We start from the raw sequence: 20716 nt of genomic DNA, 5'->3' as shown, positions 1-20716 counted from the left end.
ATCAATATTGGAAAGGTTCTCTGGATGCAGAAAGTTTTGTGAAAACACTGCTGTAAGTGGCATGCTAGCATTCTGTTCATTAAATAAAGAGTGAAAGGTGTGTCTCCAGCCCACGCATTAAGATCTTCAACTGAGGCCCTTCTCCAAATGCCATTGCTTGCGAAAGTGCATTACACTTGGAGAGAGAGAGAGATGGGCTCCTGACTTTGGAACACCCTAAAGATGTTCAACTAGCATTAACATTATAGCCTTTTTGGCACTGAACCAAGTCTTCCTTGCTTGCCCAGGTATTTTTAAAAGTTACACGTGTCTGTGGTTTGCTTTATAGTTTTAGCTCTGTGTGTTTTTGTTTCTTTTGTCTTAGGACGTATTATGTTTTGCTTTTATTGTATTTTATTGCTGCTATTGTATGTTGCCTTAGGAACTGACTGGATGGACAATTCAGAATTATTATTTTTTTAAATAACATCTTTAGCCTTCCTGGTCCAAAATTCTCAGGCTGGGTTGCAATCTTACTAACTCAGTACAGTGGTACCTCACAAGACGAAATTAATTCGTTCTGCGAGTTTCTTCGTCTTGCGAAGCACGGATTCCCTGGGTATTAACGGTTTTAAGAAAAAGGAAACAAACTCGCAAGACGTTTTCGTTTTGCGAAGCAAGCCCATAGGGAAATTCGTCTTGCGAAGCAACTCAAAAAATGAAAAACTCTTTCGTCTTGCGAGTTTTTCGTCTTACGAGGCATTCGTCTTGCGAGGTACCACTGCATAAATCTTAAGGTCCCAGTTTAAACAAAAGTAACAGAACTATAAGAGAGGAGCCCACTCTAAATGAGTCATGATGGACAGACTTATTTGAGATATCTTCATCCTGCACCTGTCTCCAAGAACTCAGAGCTGTATGTGTTGCCCTCACCATTTATACTTGCCATAATTCTGTGTGGTAGATTAGGCTAAAAGAGGTGTCACTGGACCATTTTATCATGCTAGCTGTAAGGAACCAAGTGCCGGCTTTTGCAGTCTTTCAAAATGGTACAACTTCATATGCCGAAGAACTCTTGGTGATCTCTTCCTACATGCTGCCCTGAGCTTTTTGGAGAAAGGTGCAAGATTCCAGACTGTTTGCAGTGTTAAGATGCTGCACAGCAGCTGTTAACAAAACATGTATCATTTCTGCTCAGCCTTTAACTCCAGGATTGTTTCATGCACAGGTAAAACTGCTGCTTTGTTTAGCATACTTCCTCACGGAGAGTTCAGGCTTGGCACGAGGAGTCATTCACACTCCTAGATAAATGCTCACAGTCAACCTGTTCACAAACACAGCTCTCTTTGTGATGTTCATATCTAATGCTTGGATTGCATTCTCTCTCTTACACACACACACACACACACACACACACACACACACACACAAATGATTGTAAGCGTACAGCAGGGGTGGGGAACCTTTTTCATCCTGAGGGCCATATTCTGTTCTGGGCAATGTTCTAAGGGCCACATAGCAATGAATGGTCTTGCAAGGTACTTTGCAAGTCCTATGTTCAGACCTTCCCAAGCCAAAGTTTATAGGTTGGAGGAAGGATTGAATCTGAGCCAGCCCTTTCCTTGGGGGCTCAGACTGCCAAAAACGACGACATCCCTTTCCCTGCCCCTTCTCCTGTGAGTGTCTGGTGCCACTTCTTATCAGAGGAATGCATTCCGTTCCCCTTCTTCCCTAAAAGGCTATGCTGATGCTGAGCTGTCTACTTTATAAAAGGCCACCAGCCATTTTGGTGACTGCACAGTAACTCAAAACCTGTTTCCCCACCGTCTGTGCATTGTCCGGTTCCCAGAGACATCAGGTAAAGGGGGGAGTTCTGTTTGGGAGGTGGGGAGGAATTAAAAACATGCTTGCCTGTGTGTGTATGTGGGGCGGAGGGAAGGTGGTATCATTCTGCGTAAACTGAAAGAGATATTCCTTTCCTCCATGAAGATAAAAGGAATCGTCCTGAATATTTTCTGAAAAAACGTTTCCCCCCTTTATAGGGCAATGGGAAGGTCAGTGCAGCTGTCATAAGGTACAATAACGCTGCAATCCTATTCTCACTTATTTAATGTATTATTAAAAGATTTCTATACTGCTTTTCATTTACAAAAAGCGATACCAAAGCGGTTTCTGAAAATAAAACGCCTAATCCATTAAAAAAAGGAACAAAATCAGGAAGAACAAAAAATCACAGTAACACCCCACAGCCATAGTGCTTGCCTGATCTCAGTGCAGAAACAATTCCACATGGTAGACATTGTCACAAAGAAAACTTGAATTGCATTTATATCCTCCAAGGAGCTCAATGTGGTGTACAACAACCCTGTGAGGTAGGCTAGACTGAGAGTGAATGACTTGTGCAAGGTCACCCAGAGATCTTCCATGAGTGAGTGGGGATGTGAACCCATAGCCATGGGATTGTCGCAGTCATAGAATTTGTGCAGGCTTACAAGGTGCATCAGGCTTTATTTTCTTTACAGGGTCACTTTTCAAGACCAGCAGAAACTACAAGTTGTGTAGGTATTCCCAGGACACAGAAGCAAGCACACAGGTAGTATACATTTCATCTATTTGTCCCCATCCCATCCCAAAGGACCAAACTCAGGTAGCACAGAGAGCCCCCCCAAATTCTAAAACCTTTCTTCTAAAAACATCATCCACTGTTCTAAAGCAGTTGAAGTGCATCTAATAGGACCCCTTTTTTTAAATCGGAACATATTCACGTGAGCAATTACTTCACTTTAGGACTCGCTCTGCAAGTTATTTGGTTCCATTTCCCCCCCACAGGGTTTTTCTGTCTGCCTGTGGAGGCTGCTCCATTAGGATGAATGGGGGCGCTGCTGCCTCCCCAACCTCAAAATACTCTTCGGCTGCTTTGTGGGTTTTTCTTTTTTCCTTGTGTGCAGTAGTTTTAGAGCATGGACTTAATGGCCTCACAGGAGAAGAGCCTCTTTAGAAGGTAACATGCATTGCTTTACTACTTTCAAATGCTATTATGGAAACACTTTAGTGCAGGTGAATCCATTAGGGTGAATGGAGCGCTGGCCCAACAACCTCACTCTCTCAGCCCCCAACTGCATGCTTTCTAATTTAAAACCATCCCATGGCATGGCACTGCCTGTCAGCTTCCTCCGTCTTATTTGCAGTTTTGCCCCTTACAGAACTCGGCAGTCGGGAGGAAGATAGGGGCAAAACTAGGAGTAGTTGGTCCTGTCTTTTGTCGCCTTGGGCTCCATCCCCAGTTGGGATCCCTGCTTTCCACCCTGCCACCCCCAGCGAGCACCAGCCACCATTGCTGCCTTCATGGGGTACTCTCCAAGCGGCTGACAATTGAAAACGGAAGACCATAAAATGGGTTCTTAATAGGTGTAAACAGTAGAAGGCACCTAACCCTGGTTCTTAATTGCCGTCAACTTCCAATCCTGTCGTTGTTTCAAAAGTTTCTCTTCTAATTGCTGATGTGCCACTGTTCTTGCTGTGTCTTAAATTGATTTGACTATTGTATTGTTTTAACTTACTAGTAAGCTACCCAACCCTGTAGCTGAAGAAACATATAATTGCCTAAATTATATTACATGCATTCTTTAAAAACAACAACAATCAAGATACCAATTTATCTGCTGGAGCTATTCTCTTATGAAAAGGAAATGATGCTCTCTCTTAAAGAGGATGTAAGATGAGGCAATCCTTCCTGACCTAGGATACTGGGTGGCAGATCCCATGTCAGTATGTTGCAAGGGCTGGCCCAACCATTAGGTAGAATGAGACAGCCTCCTCAGGTAACAGGGCAAGGGGGTAGCAGTAACAATGTGTTACAGGGCAGAGCTGTGTAGGAGGGCCTCCTTTGCACCCTCTAATAAGAATTAACTACCATTCTAGTCATCTTCAGCGTATGGCATGGCGGTTGCCATCTTGTCCTTGGCCTCAGGTGGCAAAATTACTTGTGCTTGACCTGTCACCGTCATCATTGGGCAGCTGCCAATAACTTGGCGCCCCACCACAGCCCACCATTGACCCCTTCCTGAGCCCCTGCTTTCCACTGCTGTCAGGTAAAGCTGCTCATTTATAAGGCCCCCTCACATCTGAGCTGGACCTGCTGGGTTGACTTAAAGTAAACCTAGGTCAGTCTTAAAGAGTCGTTGGCAATGCAGTTCTCTTTGTATGGGGGAGAAGAAGACAGACAGAGAAGAGCTCTCTTTGAAGAAAAGCGGGAGAAGGCCTGGCAGGCCCCTCCTGCTGCATTTCTGGCTGTTGCTGGCAGCAGATGTCTCTAGAAAGGGTGCTGAATGGTTGGTTTCACACCTAGCGCTAAGAATAAAGGCGTCCCTTTGCAGCTCTGGGGGTGTAGGGAGGGCAGAGAGATGGCTGCCTCTGTATTTTTTGCTTCAGGGCTGTGAGATTTCCCCACCCCATTTCTGAGCCTGAGGGAAATAATTTCTTTTAAGGCAGGCTGGCACAAATATTAGCCCTTCTGCAAGTGTGGGGAATTCATCCCCAATCCATCCCTTTCTAAGAAACGTTGCACTTTCTGCATTGGCTGAGGGGATCGCTTTTGAGAATAAAACCTATACCATCTCTGCCACACTCAAAATGGAGGGGGGCAGGGATGTGTCTGAACTGACCCCCTCCCATCTAGCTCTGGTTTTGTGGTTCTCTCTCTCTCTCTGCCTCAGCTTTTTTCTCATTGCCTCCCTGTGGAATGGCCTGCCCCCGTTTTAGAAGTGATAAGACAGCACAAATTTAGCTGCTCTGAAGAGCTCCAGTGATAACAGTGTATCTCGTACATGGTTCAGAGAAATATGCGCATATATATATATATATATATATATATAAAGGCCAAGGCAGGGTCTGTAGTGGGCAGGAACAAGAACAAGAACAAGTTCTAGCACATTCTGAGCTCCCCAATGAAGGCCTGTTGACACGCCATGCTTTGGAGAAAGATGATCATCACCATATAAATCTTGCATTTCCTCCCACAGCTCCCCCCTTCATCATTTTTGCACATTTTAGCACATGGTAATTCAGTCCCCTGGGCAGCTCCAGTTCATTTCATACAGCAAATTCAGGTTTGAAAGGTGTGAAATGACAGAGCTACAGACACTGCACATTTTTTTCTGCCTTCACAAAATTTTATGCTTGTGCTTAAGATGTTTTAAGTGTACATTTAGAGTTCCTTTGATTGTAGACAAACCCCTTTTTTCTCTGTGTGTAGCTATTTATGTACCAGATGGTTCTGACAAGGGGAGGGCAGATTCTGGGCTTGTGAAATCTATTTCTTTTTTTAAACTGAATCCCAAGATCCACCAACCACAGCCAGGTACAAAAAGACAAACACCCAGAGCAGGCAAGGGCCCCACCAAGCAAGAAGCTGTTTTTAAAAAGATAAATATTTTGAATGCCAGGAATACATGAAGTAGTAGCAGAGAGCCTCTGAACATGTGAAAAGTACCTTCCCCATACCACTGCGTTGTCATTTTGTAGCTACAGATCTGAGAGCAGGGATTATGAACCTAATAACCTGGGACTGAGTCAAAAGACATGACGTTGAGGCAGTCTTAAACCCTAGTACCTTGGGCTTAAATATCTAATCCTTTTCTCCCTTGCACTCCCTTGTGGAAGCATTAGAAATAAGCTTGCGCACCACGGATTAATAGTAAAGAAGGTACACATGTGTATAAAGGGAATAGTAATATATTTGTTTTGATTTCCCCCAGAATACTTGAAGTTTGATTTCTCACCATGGCAGAAGAGTGAGTCATTTTTGTTTTGTTAACTGGAGGGGTGGTGGTGTTTTGGGTGTTGATGAAAATTGGTGGGCTGTAGGGACAAGTGCACTTTAAAAAGCACTCTTAAGACCTGCCAGGGGTAAAGGCAGGATATATGAATCAGAGGCTCCTATCCAGTCTGACTCACCTGTGCCTTTCTGTCTTTCACAGGGAAGAGATCACAGTAAGTACTAGCAAAGGAACATTCTCAAACCTGATGAAAAATAAACACTGATCTTTATTTTCGGTTATGATATTTTTGTACTTTCTTGAAAATCCTTTATTAATGCATAAAGTGAACTTTTAAAAAATGAAATATTAGGCAGTTTGCAAAGTCTTTGCCTTTAAAATATTTAGTAATGTGTTGCACCAGCACTTAATATTTTTTTGGAAGCCGCCCAGAGTGGCTGGGGAGGCCCAGCCAGATGGGCGGGGTATAAATAAATTATTATTATTATTATTATTATTATTATTATTATTATTATTATTATTATTATTTTCTGAAAAGAGATGTTCAAGGGTCCCAGCATTCCTGGGAAGTCACCTGCGCTGCCCTGAAAACTTCCCTCCTTAATTGCTAATGTGTGTAAGCATGTTGTGGTCACATTGCACTGGAGAATATGCACTCTGCACGTGTTCAGTGGTGCTCTTCTTTATCATGATTCCATATGTTCCAGGAATGAATCCTGATGCTAAAAGCAGGGCTGAGTGTGTGCCTTGGCAGAAACCCAGTATATAAATGCAATAAATAAATCCGGAATCCGAAAAATGTGAATGAATGGTGGCAGAGTTACGCCACCTCCCTCCGCACCCCCCAACCCCACAATAAATCCTCTCTAAAACTCAGACACCTCTTAAGCACCATTCCTCCCCCAACCCTCTTAAATGTGCTTCCTATAGAATTTGTTGAAGGCAGTATGCCGATGAACATAATGAAAGCAATGGTTTCTTTATTCTTGCAGTATGAGGAAGAGGAGGAGGAAGAATATGCGGAGGAGGAATCACAAGAAACAATAGTGGAGACCAAAAAGGAGCCACAGCCACCGTCACCCAAGCCGGCCCACCCACCTCCCCCTCCTGCCGCTGTCCCTCCTCTCCGCAGGAAATCTTCCGCCAACTATCGAGCCTATGCAATTGAGCCTCATGACAAAGTGAGTTCCTGTGTCCTTTAAAGGCACATCCTTCATGCATGGCCAAACTCGGCCCTCCAGATGTTTTAGGACTACAGTTCCCATCATCCCTGACCACTGGTCCTGTTAGCTAGGGATGAAGGGAGTTGTAGTCCCAAAACATCTGGAGAGCCAAGTTTGGCCATGCCTGCTTTAAAGCAAAGCAGGAGGGTAGAACTTAGGGACACCGAAGGAATTTCCCATTTAAAGGAGAATCTGTCCAATTCACACGTTCTTGAAACAATACACAAACCGAAACGCAGCTATCTTCTGACATTCACACCCGTCTGAATTTTGCAGTCCAGTTCTCCAAACAGGCAGTGATTACAAGACTGCATATATCAGGGGAAAGTGTACACAAAAATGAATATATCAATGAAAATAACATGAAAGTGAATTATACTAGGGGAAGTTGCCTGTAAAAAAAAAAAAAGTATGTTAGTCAAAACCACATGCAAAATGTGTTTATTAGGAGAAATTTGTAGTAAAGTTGGTTGATAGGCATCTGTCTGTCTCAGGAGACAATGGAGTGTACCTTTGGGAGTGAAGTCTAACCACTGCAAGGTTGTGGCTGTAGAAACCGATGCAGGAGAGACATGTTTTGTTGCAGCTGGGGCAGATGAAGGCACCCGGCTGTGCTGCTGCAGACTCACCATGGCATTTCTTCTCTCTGTGCTCCTCCACTGTACTGAAATGCTGCTGAATTTTCATGAGGATTTTTATTATTATTAAGGAAAAAATCACAAATTGATGCAGAAATGTGGAGAACTGAATTTAAGTTTGGACAAATGAGAAACTCAGAGAACCAAAATTGAGACACCTTTCCATCCCCAGTAAAATAGCATGTGGGGCTGAATTTATGGGCCTAAAAGCAAGTGTTAATCCCATACTTGCTGCTACATTTTCTGGTCCCTCTCCTTATAGCAGTAACTAAGTCTGATATTTTTGGGAAGTGGATTTCTTGTGCAAGACTTTCTAGGTCACCTGTGATTGGGCAACCTGAATTTGCTGGTATGTGTGAATGAATCCCACACAAAAATAGCATTAGTCCGGAAGTCTGTATCTAATCCATTATAAGCAAACAAACAAGCTGCCATGAGCCAGAGTAGATAGCATTTATTTATTTAGTATCAAACCCTTCCTCCGAATTGCATAGGGTCCTAACTTTGGGATTTGGATCTCTCAATTCTGAGGCATATATAAACCAGGCCTAAAGCGGACCAGTTGTTGAGGTGCAAGTTCCTGTTTCTTTCCTTCCCTATTAAACTGTCTGCCTTGACAGTGAGAGTGAACTTCATCTGCCATGCCTTCTATATTTTGTTTTATTTGTGAGAACCGTTATTCTTGTAATTTTAAGAAGCTCGCTTCTCTCTCACACATCTTTTCCTCACACAAGACATCTTTTCCTTTTGTTCCACCACAGAGAAAATCCAAGATAACAGCTTCTCGGAAATTACAACTCAAGGTAATGTTGGAAAACTTTTTGCGCAGAGAGTTAGAATCATAGAATCATAGAGTTGGAAGAGACCACAAGGGCCATCGAGTCCAACCCCCTGCCAAGCAGGAAACAAACAGTTGGATGGCCAAGGAAGTACACACTCAATCTAGCGTGCTTCTAGCCTCCACTAGTATCTAAGTGGACAAGATTTCAGGAGACTGGAATAGGCAAGGAGGCGCAGTGGACACACAAAGATGGATTGGGCCCTGGCAGGTTTGTGGCGCTGGAGAAAAAGCATGAGACTAGAGATACTCAATCAGGCAATGTGTCCTTCCTTTGTCTCAGGCATTGATGCTCCAGGTGGCAAAGCACGAAATGGAAAAGGAGGAAGAAGAGTGTGCCCAGGAGAAAGAACGATACCTCTCTGACCACTGCACCCCTTTAGAACTAGCAGGCCTCGGCCTCACAGAACTGCAGGTAACCCGGGAGGGAGGGAGGATGGGGCTGGGCCAAGGATGAAGTCCGGTCAATGCTAACAGGTGAAGATAGATGTGATAAGAAAAGAGAACTCAGCACGCATTTTCCATTTGTGGAGTGAACCGAGCTTCCTTCTGGTTCAGCAGCTGAAAGGACAGGCATAAAGGTAAAGGTAAAGGGACCCCTGGCCATTAGGTCCAGTCGTGGCTGACTCTGGGGTTGTGGTGCTCATCTCGCTTTATTGGCCGAGGGAGCCGGCATACAGCTTCCAGGTCATGTGGTCAGCATGACTAAGCCGCTTCTGACAAACCAGAGCAGCGCACGGAAACGCCGTTTACCTTCCTGCCGGAGTGGTACCTATTTATCTACTAGCACTTTGACGTGCTTTCGAACTGCTAGGTTGGCAGGAGCAGGGACCAAGCAACAGGAGCTCACCCCATCGCGGGAATTCGAGCCGCCGACCTTCTGATCGGCAAGTCCTAGGCTCTGTGGTTTAACCCACAGCGCCACCTGCGTCCCTCCGAAAGGACAGGCATAGGCGCCATCAAATCAAATGCCAGCTCAACTGTCAGCCTAATAGCCTTTCCCCTCCCACCCCATATTTGGAGGGGTATTAAAGTGCAATATTCATGTGCTTGCCCATTCATCTGTCTCCTACTTGGCTTTTTAAAAAAATTAAAAATTCTTGGTGACTGAGATTTCTTTTTCTTGTTCTGGGATTTCCACATGTTCAGTGAACACTCTTCTCTATTGCGTCTGAGCCTCCTTTTGCGCCCGAACCCTGGCTCAGCCTAATCCTGACCTGGCCACCATGGGTCTCTCCATTGTTTTTGGATTTCAGCTCCCAGCTTGTTGGCTGGGGTTGGTGGGATTTGTAGTCTAACAGCATCTGGAGGGGCTCAAGTTGGCTTAAGCCTCGTTTGACATAGTCACACCCTCTTCTTGCCAACTCACAGGAGATGTGCCGGCAGCTCCATGAGAAGATTGGCAAGGTTGATGAGGAGCGCTATGACATGGAGGCCCGAGTCAACAAGAGCATCAATGAGGTGGGTTCAAGGCACCTGCACGTGGGGCTGCAGAGAGCGGCAATCCCCAGAGCTCCCTGGGGATCATAGAATTGTAGAGTTGGAAGAGACCTGGAGGGTCATCTTGTCCAGCCCCCTGCAATGCAGGAATCCTGCTCACGGCCGTTCCTGGGTGGTCTTGAACCACCAACCTTCTGGTTAATATCCAGGCGCACTGACCCACTGCACCAACTGATAACTTCAACAATCTAGGAATTGTAGCTCTGCGAGGAGAATGGGGGTCTCCCAACGACTCTCAGCACTTTTAACCCACAACAGTTCCCAGGCTTCTTTAGGGGATGCCATGACTGTTTAAAGTGCTAAAACGCTGCTTTAAATGTGTGTTGATGCTGATTTAAATGTATTTTGTAGAAGACGTGACCTCAAAACAAGGCAGGTTCCAATGTAGCAGGGGGAAATGAAGTACTGATGGTAGCCACTAGGTGTCAGTGCTGGTCCAGTTTTTATATTTGCATGATAAGTAAGGGCTGAGTTTGGGTCACCCCCCACCACAACTGACCTCCCCTCAGTCCATTGCTGTAGCCATTTCCCTCCCTTTCAGCTCATTTCAATTTTCCAAGCAGTAATGCAGACTTTTATCAGAGGACTGAACAAATTCATGGCAGGAAAGTCTTAACTGTGTTTATTAGCTACCGGTTGCATACACACACACACACACACGTTGTTGTTGTTTAGTCGTTTAGTCGTGTCCGACTCTTCGTGACCCCATGGACCAGAGCACGCCAGGCACCTCTGTCCTCCACTACCTCCCGCAGTTTGGTCAAACTCATGCTGGTAACCTCGAAAACACTATCCAACCATCTCGTCCTCTGTCGCCCCCTTTTCCTTGTGCCCTCCATCTTTCCCAGCATCAGTGTCTTCTCCAGGGAGTCTTCTCTTCTCATGAGGTGGCCAAAGTACTGGAGCCTCAGCTTCACGATCTGTCCTTGAGTGAGCACTCAGGGCTGATTTCCTTAAGAATGGATACGTTTGATCTTCTTGCCATCAATGGGACTCTCAAGAGTCTCCTCCAGCACCATAATTCAAAAGCATCAATTCTTCGGCGATCAGCCTTCTTTATGGTCCAGCTCTCACTTCCATACATCACTACTGGGAAAACCATGGCTTTAACTATACGGACCTTTGTCGTCAAGGTGACATCTCTACTTCTCAAGATGCTATCTAGGCCTGTCATTGCCTTTCTCCCAAGAAGCAGGCGTCTTTTAATTTCGTGGCTGCTGTCACCATCTGCAGTGATCATGGAGCCCAAGAAAGTAAAATCTCTCACTGCCTCCATTTCTTCCCCTTCTATTTGCCAGGAGGTGATGGGACCAGTGGCCATGATCTTCGTTTTTTTGATGTTGAGCTTCAGACCATATTTTGCACTCTCCTCTTTCACCCTCATTAAAAGGTTCTTTAATTCCTCCTCACTTTCTGCCATCAAGGTTGTGTCATCTGCATATCTGAGGTTGTTGATATTTCTTCCGGCAATCTTAATTCCAGCTTGGGATTCATCCAGCCCAGCCTTTCGCATGATGTATTCTGCATATAAATTAAATAAGCAGGGAGATAAAATACAGCCTTGTCGTACTCCTTTCCCAATTTTGAGCCAATCAGTTGTTCCATATCCAGTTCTAACTGTAGCTTCTTGTCCCACATAGAGATTTCTCAGGAGACAGATGAGGTGATCAGGCACTCCCATTTCTTTAAGAACTTGCCATAGTTTGCTGTGGTCGACACAGTCAAAGGCTTTTGCATAATCAATGAAGCAGAAGTAGATGTCTTTCTGGAACTCTCTAGCTTTCTCCATAATCCAGCGCATGTTTGCAATTTGGTCTCTGGTTCCTCTGCCTCTTCTAAATCCAGCTTGCACTTCTGGGAGTTCTCGATCCACATACTGTTTGAGCCTTCCTTGTAGAATTTTAAGTATAACCTTGCTAGCGTGTGAAATGAGTGCAATTGTGCGGTAGTTGGAGCATTCTTTGGCACTGCCCTTCTTTGGGATTGGGATGTAGACTGATCTTCTCCAATCTTCTGGCCACTGCTGAGTTTTCCAAATTTGCTGGCATATTGAGTGTAGCACCTTAACAGCATCATCTTTTAAAATTTTAAATAGTTCAGCTGGAATACCATCACTTCCACTGGCCTTGTTATTTGCAGTGCTTTCTAAGGCCCATTTGACTTCACTCTCCAGGATGTCTGGCTCAAGGTCAGCAACCACACTACCTGGGGTGCACGAGACATCCATATCTTTCTGGTATAATTCCTCTGTGTATTCTTGCCACCTCTTCTTGATGTCTTCTGCTTCTGTTAGGTCCTTACCACTTTTGTCCTTTATTATGGTAATATTTGTACGAAATGTTCCTTTCATATCTCCAATTTTCTTGAACAGATCTCTGGTTCTTCCCATTCTGTTGTTTTCCTCTATTTGTTTGCATTGCTCATTTAAGAAGGCCTTCTTGTCTCTCCTTGCTATTCTTTGGAAATCTGCATTCAATTTCCTGTATCTTTCACTATCTCCCTCGCATTTTGCTTGCCTTCTCTCCCCCGCTATTTGTAAGGCCTCGTTGGACAGCCACTTTGCTTTCTTGCATTTCCTTTTCATTGGGATGATTTTCGTTGCTGCCTCCTGTACAATGTTACGAGCCTCCATCCATAGTTCTTCAGGCACTCTGTCCACCAAATCTAAATCCTTAAACCTGTTCCTCACTTCCACTGTGTATTCATAAGGGATTTGACTTAGATTGTATCTTACCGGCCCAGTGGTTTTTCCTACTTTCTTCAGTTTAAGCTTGAATTTTGCTATAAGAAGCTGATGATCTGAGCCACAGTCAGCTCCAGGTCTTGTTTTTGCTGACTGTATAGAGCTTCTCCATCTTTGGCTGCAGAGAATATAATCAATCTGATTTCAATGATGCCCATCTGGTGATGTCCATGTGTAGAGTCGTCTCTTGTGTTGTTGGAAAAGCGTGTTTGTGATGACCAGCTTGTTCTCTTGACAGAACTCTATTAGCCTTTGCCCTGCTTCGTTTTGATCTCCAAGGCCAAACTTGCCAGTTGTTCCTTTTATCTCTTGCCTCCCTACTTTAGCATTCCAATCCCCTATAATGAGAAGAACATCCTTCTTTGGTGTCACTTCTATAAGGTGTTGTAAGTCTTCAAAGAATTGGTCAATTTCAGTTTCTTCAGCACCAGTAGTTGGTGCATAAACTTGGATTACTGTGATGTTAAAAGGTCTGCCTTGGATTCGTATCGAGATCATTCTATCGTTTTTGAGATTGCATCCCAGTACAGCTTTCGCCACTCTTTTGTTGACTATGAGGGCCACTCCATTTCTTTTACGGGTTTCTTGCCCACAGTAGTAGATGTGATGGTCATCCGAACTGAATTCGCCCATTCCCGTCCATTTTAGTTCACTGATGCCCAGGATGTCAATATTTATTCTTGCCATCTCATTTTTGACCACCTCCAACTTACCCATGTTCATGGTTCTTACATTCCAGGTTCCTATGCAATATTTTTCTTTACAGCATTGGACTTTCCTTTCGCTTCCAGGCATATTTGCAACTGAGCGTCCTTTCGGCTTTGGCCCAGCCGCTTCATCAGCTCTGGATCTACTTGTACTTGCCCTCCGCTCTTCCCCAGTAGCATGTTGGACGCCTTCCGACCTGAAGGGCTCATCTTCCAGCGTCATAACTTTTATATGCCTGTTGTCTTTGTCCATGGAGTTTTCTTGGCAAGGATACTGGAGTGGCTTGCCGGTTCCTCCTCCAGGTGGATCACGTTTGGTCAAAACTCTCCACTATGACCTATTCATCTTGTGTGCCCTGCTCGGCGTAGTTCATAGCTTCTCTGAGTTCTTCAAGCCCCTTCGCCACGGCAAGGCAGTGATCCATGAAGGGGACACACACACACACACACCCGTAATCCCAGCCGCACTGTAACCACCTGAGGCAGCCTTTTATAGTTGCAGATTCTCATGTATATTCTTTGCTGGGAAAATTGGCGATAGAATCTGAGAAGACCATGGAACACAGGAATTTTTAGCACACACCCCGCTTAGCACAGCAGCGACTCTTCTCTAGTTTTCAAATATTAACACTCTTTTGGTCCCTGCTTTCCAGATCCAGGATTTGAACCAGAAGATTTTTGACCTGAGAGGCAAGTTTAAGCGCCCGGCTCTCCGCCGCGTCCGTCTCTCTGCTGACGCCATGATGCAGGCCCTTCTAGGCTCCAAGCACAAAGTCTCCATGGATCTCAGAGCCAATCTCAAGCAGGTCAAAAAAGACGACACCGAGAAGGTGAGGAGGCCGGTGGGATTGGGGGACATAGAGGAGGGGAAAGTGCAGGAGATGGAAGAGTGGTTGAGGGGTCTTTAAAAACCCCATGTTCTCTAGGGTTACATGATGTAGGGAAATTGATCCTCTCCCACTGCTCTTCGGGGTAGTTTGGATGACGGGGAAACATGAAACTTTAATGGCAAGAAACCTGAAGCTTCAGTATGTGCTTGAATCCCTCCTGCAAAAAAAACGGATGGCCTGGAAGTGCCCAGACCCCAGAGACTCTCCCACGCACTGGGGATGGCCTCAGCCTCTGTGCTTGGAAATGCTGCAACTCAGTGGTTGAGCCTGTGCGTTGTAGGCAGAAGTTCCCAGGATCACCCTCTAGGCAGGTGCCTGGAGAGCGGTGCCAGTCTGGTGCACAGGAAGCAGCTTCCTTTGATCCTATGAACAGCAACCGGGGTGGACTTGGGTACTATGGCACCCTGTGCAAAGCCCAAATTGGGTGCCCCCTCTCCCACCCACTACTTTCTCCTTTGGGAAGCAGGTGTGAGGGCTCTGGCAGGGTCCTAGAGCCCTCCCACCCATTTCCTCAAGCTGGGAAAGTGCTAACTAGGCTTTGGGAAGCAGCAGGGAGGACTCTAGGACGCTGCCAGGGCCTCATGCCTCCTTCCCAAAGGCCAGCACCTTGCCTACTGGGCTTTGCGACCTGCACCCCCTTGGCTCAGTGCCCAGTGCATGCAGACTGCTCACACAGCCCTAAATCCGCCCCTGACAGCAACTAGTGGTGGGTGGGTGTGGGTGAGAGAGGGAGGGAGGGAGACAGAGAGGTTTTGGCAGGAATAGCTTTCTTCACTCCTGCATGACAAGCAGCTGCATTTTCCAAAAAATATTCTTCTATACAGTTCTTTTTTAAAAAAGATTCCTTCCCTCCTTTGCATCTGATTGTGGTAATGAGAGGATCGTGCTAATGAGAGAAGAGAGGAGACCAAGACCGAGACTGAGACCCTATGTCGCTGGCTGTTCAGACCTTGCATGAATTTTGAATTATTTTGTTAAATAATGGTTGCTGGGGAAGTTATTAGGATTTGAATTCCACAAACAGGGAGTTAGAATTTGGTCTCTTCTTTTCAGTCTTAGATGTATTTGTGTGTGTGTGTGTGTGTGTGTGTGTGTAGACGCAGGTGGTGCTGTGGTCTAAACCACAGAGCCTAGGGCTTGCTGATTGGAAGGTCGGTGGTTCGAATCCCCGCAATGGGGTGAGTTCCCGTTGCTCAGTCCCAGCTCCTGCCCACCTAGCAGTTCGAAAGCACGTCAAAGTGCAAGTAGATAAATAGGTACTGCTCTGGCGGGAAGGTAAACGGCGTTTCCGTGCGCTGCTCTGGTTCGCCAGAAGCGGCTTAGTCATGCTGGCCACATGACCCGGAAGCTGTCTGCAGACAAATGCGAGCTCCCTCGGCCTATAGAGCGAGATGAGTGTGCAAACCCAGAGTCATCTGCGACTGGACCTAATGGTCAGGGGTACCTTTACCTTTACCTTTTATATATATGTAAATAATGATTTCAGAACATTTCATAATGATGCTTAAGGTCCTTGGAGGTCTCAAGTGGTCACTATACTGTACCTTTAAAGCACATTCAGGACAAATTTTCTCCCTGCAAAAAAAATCTGAGCACTGTCATTTACCCCTCACAGCGTTAAAATTCCCAGCAACCCCTTAACAAGCTATACTGCCCAGAATTCTTTGAGGGTGGAAATGTGCTTCGGATGTACTTTAAAGGCATATCACACACACTCAGCGAGACCCACGTGACTGTATCATGTGCTTTCAGGCCACGCTGCTGGGACTACCAGCTAAGTACCATGGATAGCTACATCAGTCGACATGGATGGACATAAATTTTCACAAACCTGCATTGTCTGCCCACAGTTCTCCTCTAATTATTCTCACCACCGTGCCAGATTCCTCCTGCTCCTCCTCTGCGTTTTTCTTTCCTTCCGTTCCTGTCACTGTAGCACGGAGAATATTCCATGAACATAGTGGTGCGCTTTGATAATTTTAGATTATGGTGTTACAGGAGGAGGTCCTGGAAGGGAAGGCACACCTCTTTACTTCCTTCAAATAGCGTTATGGGAGCATCTTCCGTGGAAGCCAGCCCACTGCCCCACCAACCTCCATTCTGCCTTGGCCCGTCCCCACCTGTCCTGCCTTCTTACTTGAAATGAACCCAGAGGGTGGCTCTGTTTGCCAGCTTCCTCCTGCTGCTCATTCTCAGTGCCGCCCTTGTAGAACTCAGCAGGGAGAAGGAGGACGGACTAGATGTATTTAGCTCTGCCTACCATTGGCTTTGGCTCCGCCTATCACACATTGGCCCACCTATTGGAGGAGAATTGGCTCTCTCAATCAACCTCGTTTGTCCTCCTGCAGGAGAATCGGGAGGTTGGGGACTGGCGGAAGAACATTGACGCTTTGAGCGGCATGGAAGGGCGCAAGAAGAAATTTGAGACCACCGCAGGACAAGCTTGAGCAGTGTGTGAGGTAAGGGAGGTGGTATGGGATACACAAACACATGTGCTATGCATTGGGCTACAATCACAAGGGACAGCATTGCTGTGGAGGGCTGCAGCCAGAGGAGGGGATATTCTGTGGGGTTTTCCCCCCTCAAAGTCCAGCTTTCATTTAAAAAAAAAAAGTTTGGTCTCTAGCACATCCGACTTGGGAAGAAGAAAGCATATGGTTCACTAAGAACTATAATACTATTAAGGCTGCTGTTAAGTTGTGGGTGAACATATCAGACGACACAGCGATTCTTCAAACAGCTCTTGTTTATTCTCAGACCCAGAATAGAACTGAACTGAAGGGTTCAGCCAACCTGCTTATATAGAGCTCCACTACAAAGCAGCAGTAGCAACTTTCTGTAACTATTCAATCATTGAATGTCACTTTCAATTCCTTATTTGCATATGTGGACCTGAGTGAAAACTATCTACAGTATCCCCCTATTGGCCCAGGGTGAGAACTTCAGTACATAAAACCCCTCCCGACCGAGATAAAGCGTTAGTTGCAATTGTTATGGTTTCCTTATATACAGCACTACACGTAATGGTTCAATTAGGCACAAAAGCATATTGGTTACATTTCACATACTTGCATTAGACCGACAGTGTTATATGTCCAGCAACATAGTCCTTTAAATAAGTTGGGCACTTGGAAACTCTGCCAGACCCCCAGTGCCTCTTTTGCTGAGCGCACCATTCTCTCCGCTTGCCTGTTGCTGGATGGATGAAATGGTGCCGTTAGGGCATGGTGGATGCCCAGTCCCAAAAGATACCGCTCAAAAGTGCCTGACGTGAACTGTGGTCCGTTGTCGGAGACAAGGACATCAGGACACCCATGCGTGGCAAAGAGGCCTTGCAGCACCCGGATGACGGCCTCGGTAGTGGTGGAGGGCATCAGGGCCACCTCCAGCCATTTGGAATAGGCGTCCACCACTACCATAAAGGTCCGGCCATGAAAGGGGGCGGCAAGATCGATGTGCACCCTCGACCAGGGCGCCCTGCTGGCCCAGGGTGAGAACTTCAGTACATAACAGCTGCAGTCCTGGGAGTAAGCCTCGTTGAAGGATATTGACAAGCTGGAACGTGTGCAGAGGCAGGCAGCCAAGATGGCAAAAGGGTCTGGAAGCCAAGCCTTATGAGGCATGGTTGAGGGAGCTGGGGATGTTTAACCTGGGAAAGAGGAGACTGAGAGGCGATGTGATAGCCACCTTCAATTATATATAGGGCTGTCACATGGAATAAGCTTGTTTTCTCCTGCTCCAGGGGCTAGGACACAAACCAACGGATTCAAGTTCCAAGAAAAGAGGTTCTGACTAAACACCAGGACGAGTTTCCTGACAGTAAGAGCTGTTCAGAAGTGGAGCAGACTCCTTTTCTTGGAGGCTTTTAAAGCAGAGGTTGGATGGCCATCTGTCATGGATGCTTTAGTTGAGATTCCTGCATTGCAGGGGGTTGGACTAGATGATCCTCGGGGTCCCTTCCAGCTCTACATTTCTATGAGTCTGAGACCCCAGTGGGTCTTACTAATGAGTAAATCCGAATAGGCACATTTATTTAATTATTTAAAGGGTTTACGTGCTGCCCTTTTCAGGCATAGCCTTCGTAAGGTGGTGTACAGAAATGAGAGAAGATCCAGGCCAATTGCATTTGAGCAATGACCCCGTGACTAAATAACAGGAAACCCAGAGACTCAGGAATCAAGTAGCATAAACACTTTGGGGATAAATGAGCCTTCAAGGCTTGCACGGAAGCAACCATGCGTAGTTCCGCAAGACAGGAATTTCACAAGTGATGAATAACTTTAAACATACAGGGCTGCCTGCATTTAGACTCTGGCCGTGCTGCAATGGTTTCCAGCTCCTTTAGGTTCTCTTGCCACCAAATGTTGGTCTGTGTTCCACGCCTACAGCAAATAGGTTCTGTCTGTAGGGGGAAAGCATGATATGCAAAAAATAATAATAATGGTTCAGTGTAACCATTGTAAATCCACACTGTTCATTCAAGCTCAAAAAACACTCTTTCTTGCATATTCTTCTCTAATTCCAACTTCTGAAACTTGCAAGTCTTCCAGGACTCACAGCCAAGATACAATAATTAACATTTGCATAGCACTATCAAGCGTTCAGAACATTTCACATCAATTATTATCTAGTCATAATCCTTATAACACCCCTCTAATGTAAGTCAATATTGTTACACACACACACACTCCACACACACCCATTATGGCTGTTAAGAGGGACTGAGGCTGAGAGATTGTGCTTGCTGAGTTCATGGGAGTGGTGAGATTTGAACCAGGGCCTTCTTGATTTGTGGATCAGTCTCTTCGCCTCCACACCACATTAGCTCATAAGGTGCAGCCAGACATTGCTTTTGGGATAGTCCTCTGAATTTTCTCTCTCTTCTTTTTCAGATGGGTGCCATGTGTTTCCCCCTGATCTTTAGATGTTGTTGATGCCTGCAGTCTTGCATCTCTGCAAGAAGACTCCCGACTGCATTAATGTTCCCTGTGGAGTGAATTTCTGTAGCAAAAAGTAGAAAAATGCACTGTAGAGGCTTGTTCTCCAGCTTGCTTCATTATATATATATATATTATAAAATTTACTTTTGGGAGAATAAGGACTGTAACATCCACCATTAAAATGATCTCTTTTAAACTGTCTGTGCACATACACCCAAACTGATAGTAGGGAACAGATGGGAGGCAAGGAAATAGCTGATTTTGTGCATGTAATGGTGCGTGCATTGTTGGTGTTAGTGTGCACGTGTTTTCCCGTAATTTAAAAGTGATGTTCATCAGAGAATGAAGGAAGACCCCACAGCCTCCAGCAAGCTCAGGGGTCTCCTCCTGACTTCCTCTCCACCAAGGATGAGTGATCACGCGAATGGCAGAAGTGTGTTTCTCTTTCGCTGGCCTAGTTAGCATTTGCAGTTGCTTTGAGAAAGGCCGTGTCTCACCTGAGGCCATTTGGAATAAATGGGTTTCACGTCTGTGTTGAATTCTGGCCAGTGACTGCCTTGCAAGTGAACCAAAAGAGGTAGCAAAGAGAGCCTTTATTGGCCCTGCCGGTCCAACGTTAACTTGTTTTTTTTGCAGCAACTCTGAATGCAAAGAAGGGAGAGTTTTCACCATAGAGTAGGACAAACTCCACCTGCTAGAGCTCCCTCTTCTACACAGCTGTAAAGGGTCTCTATCCCAGAGATGGCAAGGAATAGAGCAGGGCTGGAGAAACTCAGAGGTGGGAGCCAATGGAGACTCTCCAGGCCTCTGTAGTTCTCTTCCCAGGCTATACAACCTTCCCAGCCACACTGTCCGCCAGTCCTGCTTCTCACCCTCCTCGAGTGCTGGAATGTGCCTTTGAAATTTGGCCCTGCCCATCTCTGTGGCCTGTGGCCCCCAGAAGGTTGCCTGTAAGGGCATGTGGCCCTTGGGATGAAATCATAGCTGTCAAGCATCCCTTATTTGGCAGGACAGTCCCTTATCCCAGCGCCATGTCCCGCTGCTGTCCCTTATTGATGATGTCCCTTAAATTTCCTGGGTTTCAAAGGAAGCAGCTCCTCTCCCCGCCTCCCTGCCAGCCAGGGAGGCTCCAACTGTGTTGCTTGGCTGCATTGCTCACCCAATAAGAAGTCTAAGAATGACTGGGGGGTTGGAGCTTGCATGCCTTGTGCTGATCAAATCGACTGCGTTGCCTGGGGACTCGCCTTTGCTCAGCGCTTTCCAGCGGAGAGGTGATGGTGGTTTTCCTTGAGGCTTGAGGCTTTGTTTGGCTGCTGGCTGGGCTTTGGCTCGGAGGGGCTCAGAAGTTGAACATACCTGTGCCCAGAAAATCCCTATTTTGGCTGCTGATCCCTTATTTTCGAGGCTGCTGGTCCCTTATTTTCAGATCTATAAGTTGACAGCTATGGATGAAATGGGTTCCCCCACCATAATGGAACAAT

The 20716-nt window shown here is 45.9% G+C and overlaps 1 protein-coding gene across 5 annotated transcripts; it reads left to right on the top strand.

Moving 5' to 3' along the window:
- Positions 1-1718: 1718 nt before the first annotated feature.
- On the top strand, positions 1719-19774 carry TNNI3 (troponin I3, cardiac type). Of its 5 annotated transcripts, none has more exons than XM_053363778.1 (12): positions 1719-1837; positions 2022-2053; positions 2502-2572; positions 5736-5771; positions 5958-5970; positions 6749-6937; positions 8379-8420; positions 8739-8870; positions 9827-9916; positions 14059-14235; positions 16644-16754; positions 19188-19774. In XM_053363778.1, exons 4-11 carry the CDS (start codon positions 5761-5763, stop codon positions 16740-16742), a joined length of 753 nt encoding a protein of 250 aa, XP_053219753.1. In that variant the 5' UTR covers positions 1719-1837; positions 2022-2053; positions 2502-2572; positions 5736-5760; the 3' UTR covers positions 16743-16754; positions 19188-19774. The 5 variants fall into 5 exon arrangements, with proteins under 5 accessions (XP_053219753.1, XP_053219754.1, XP_053219752.1 ...); XM_053363779.1 differs by having other exon boundaries at positions 1969-2053; XM_053363777.1 differs by lacking the exon at positions 2022-2053.
- Positions 19775-20716: the final 942 nt, after the last annotated feature.

Source organism: Podarcis raffonei, chromosome 13, assembly GCF_027172205.1.
Source record: "Podarcis raffonei isolate rPodRaf1 chromosome 13, rPodRaf1.pri, whole genome shotgun sequence".
NCBI classification, from domain to species: Eukaryota; Metazoa; Chordata; class Lepidosauria; order Squamata; family Lacertidae; genus Podarcis; species Podarcis raffonei.
Note: the sequence above shows the minus strand (reverse complement) of the source record. Positions and strands in the feature narration are given on the sequence as shown.

Excerpts from the sequence above, each read along its gene's own strand:
- TNNI3 (XM_053363782.1), top strand. Across the intron at positions 8,871-9,826 it reads TCGGCCTCACAGAACTGCAG|GAGATGTGCCGGCAGCTCCA; the intron begins GTAACCCGGGAG and ends GCCAACTCACAG. Across the intron at positions 14,236-16,643 it reads AAAAAGACGACACCGAGAAG|GAGAATCGGGAGGTTGGGGA; the intron begins GTGAGGAGGCCG and ends GTCCTCCTGCAG.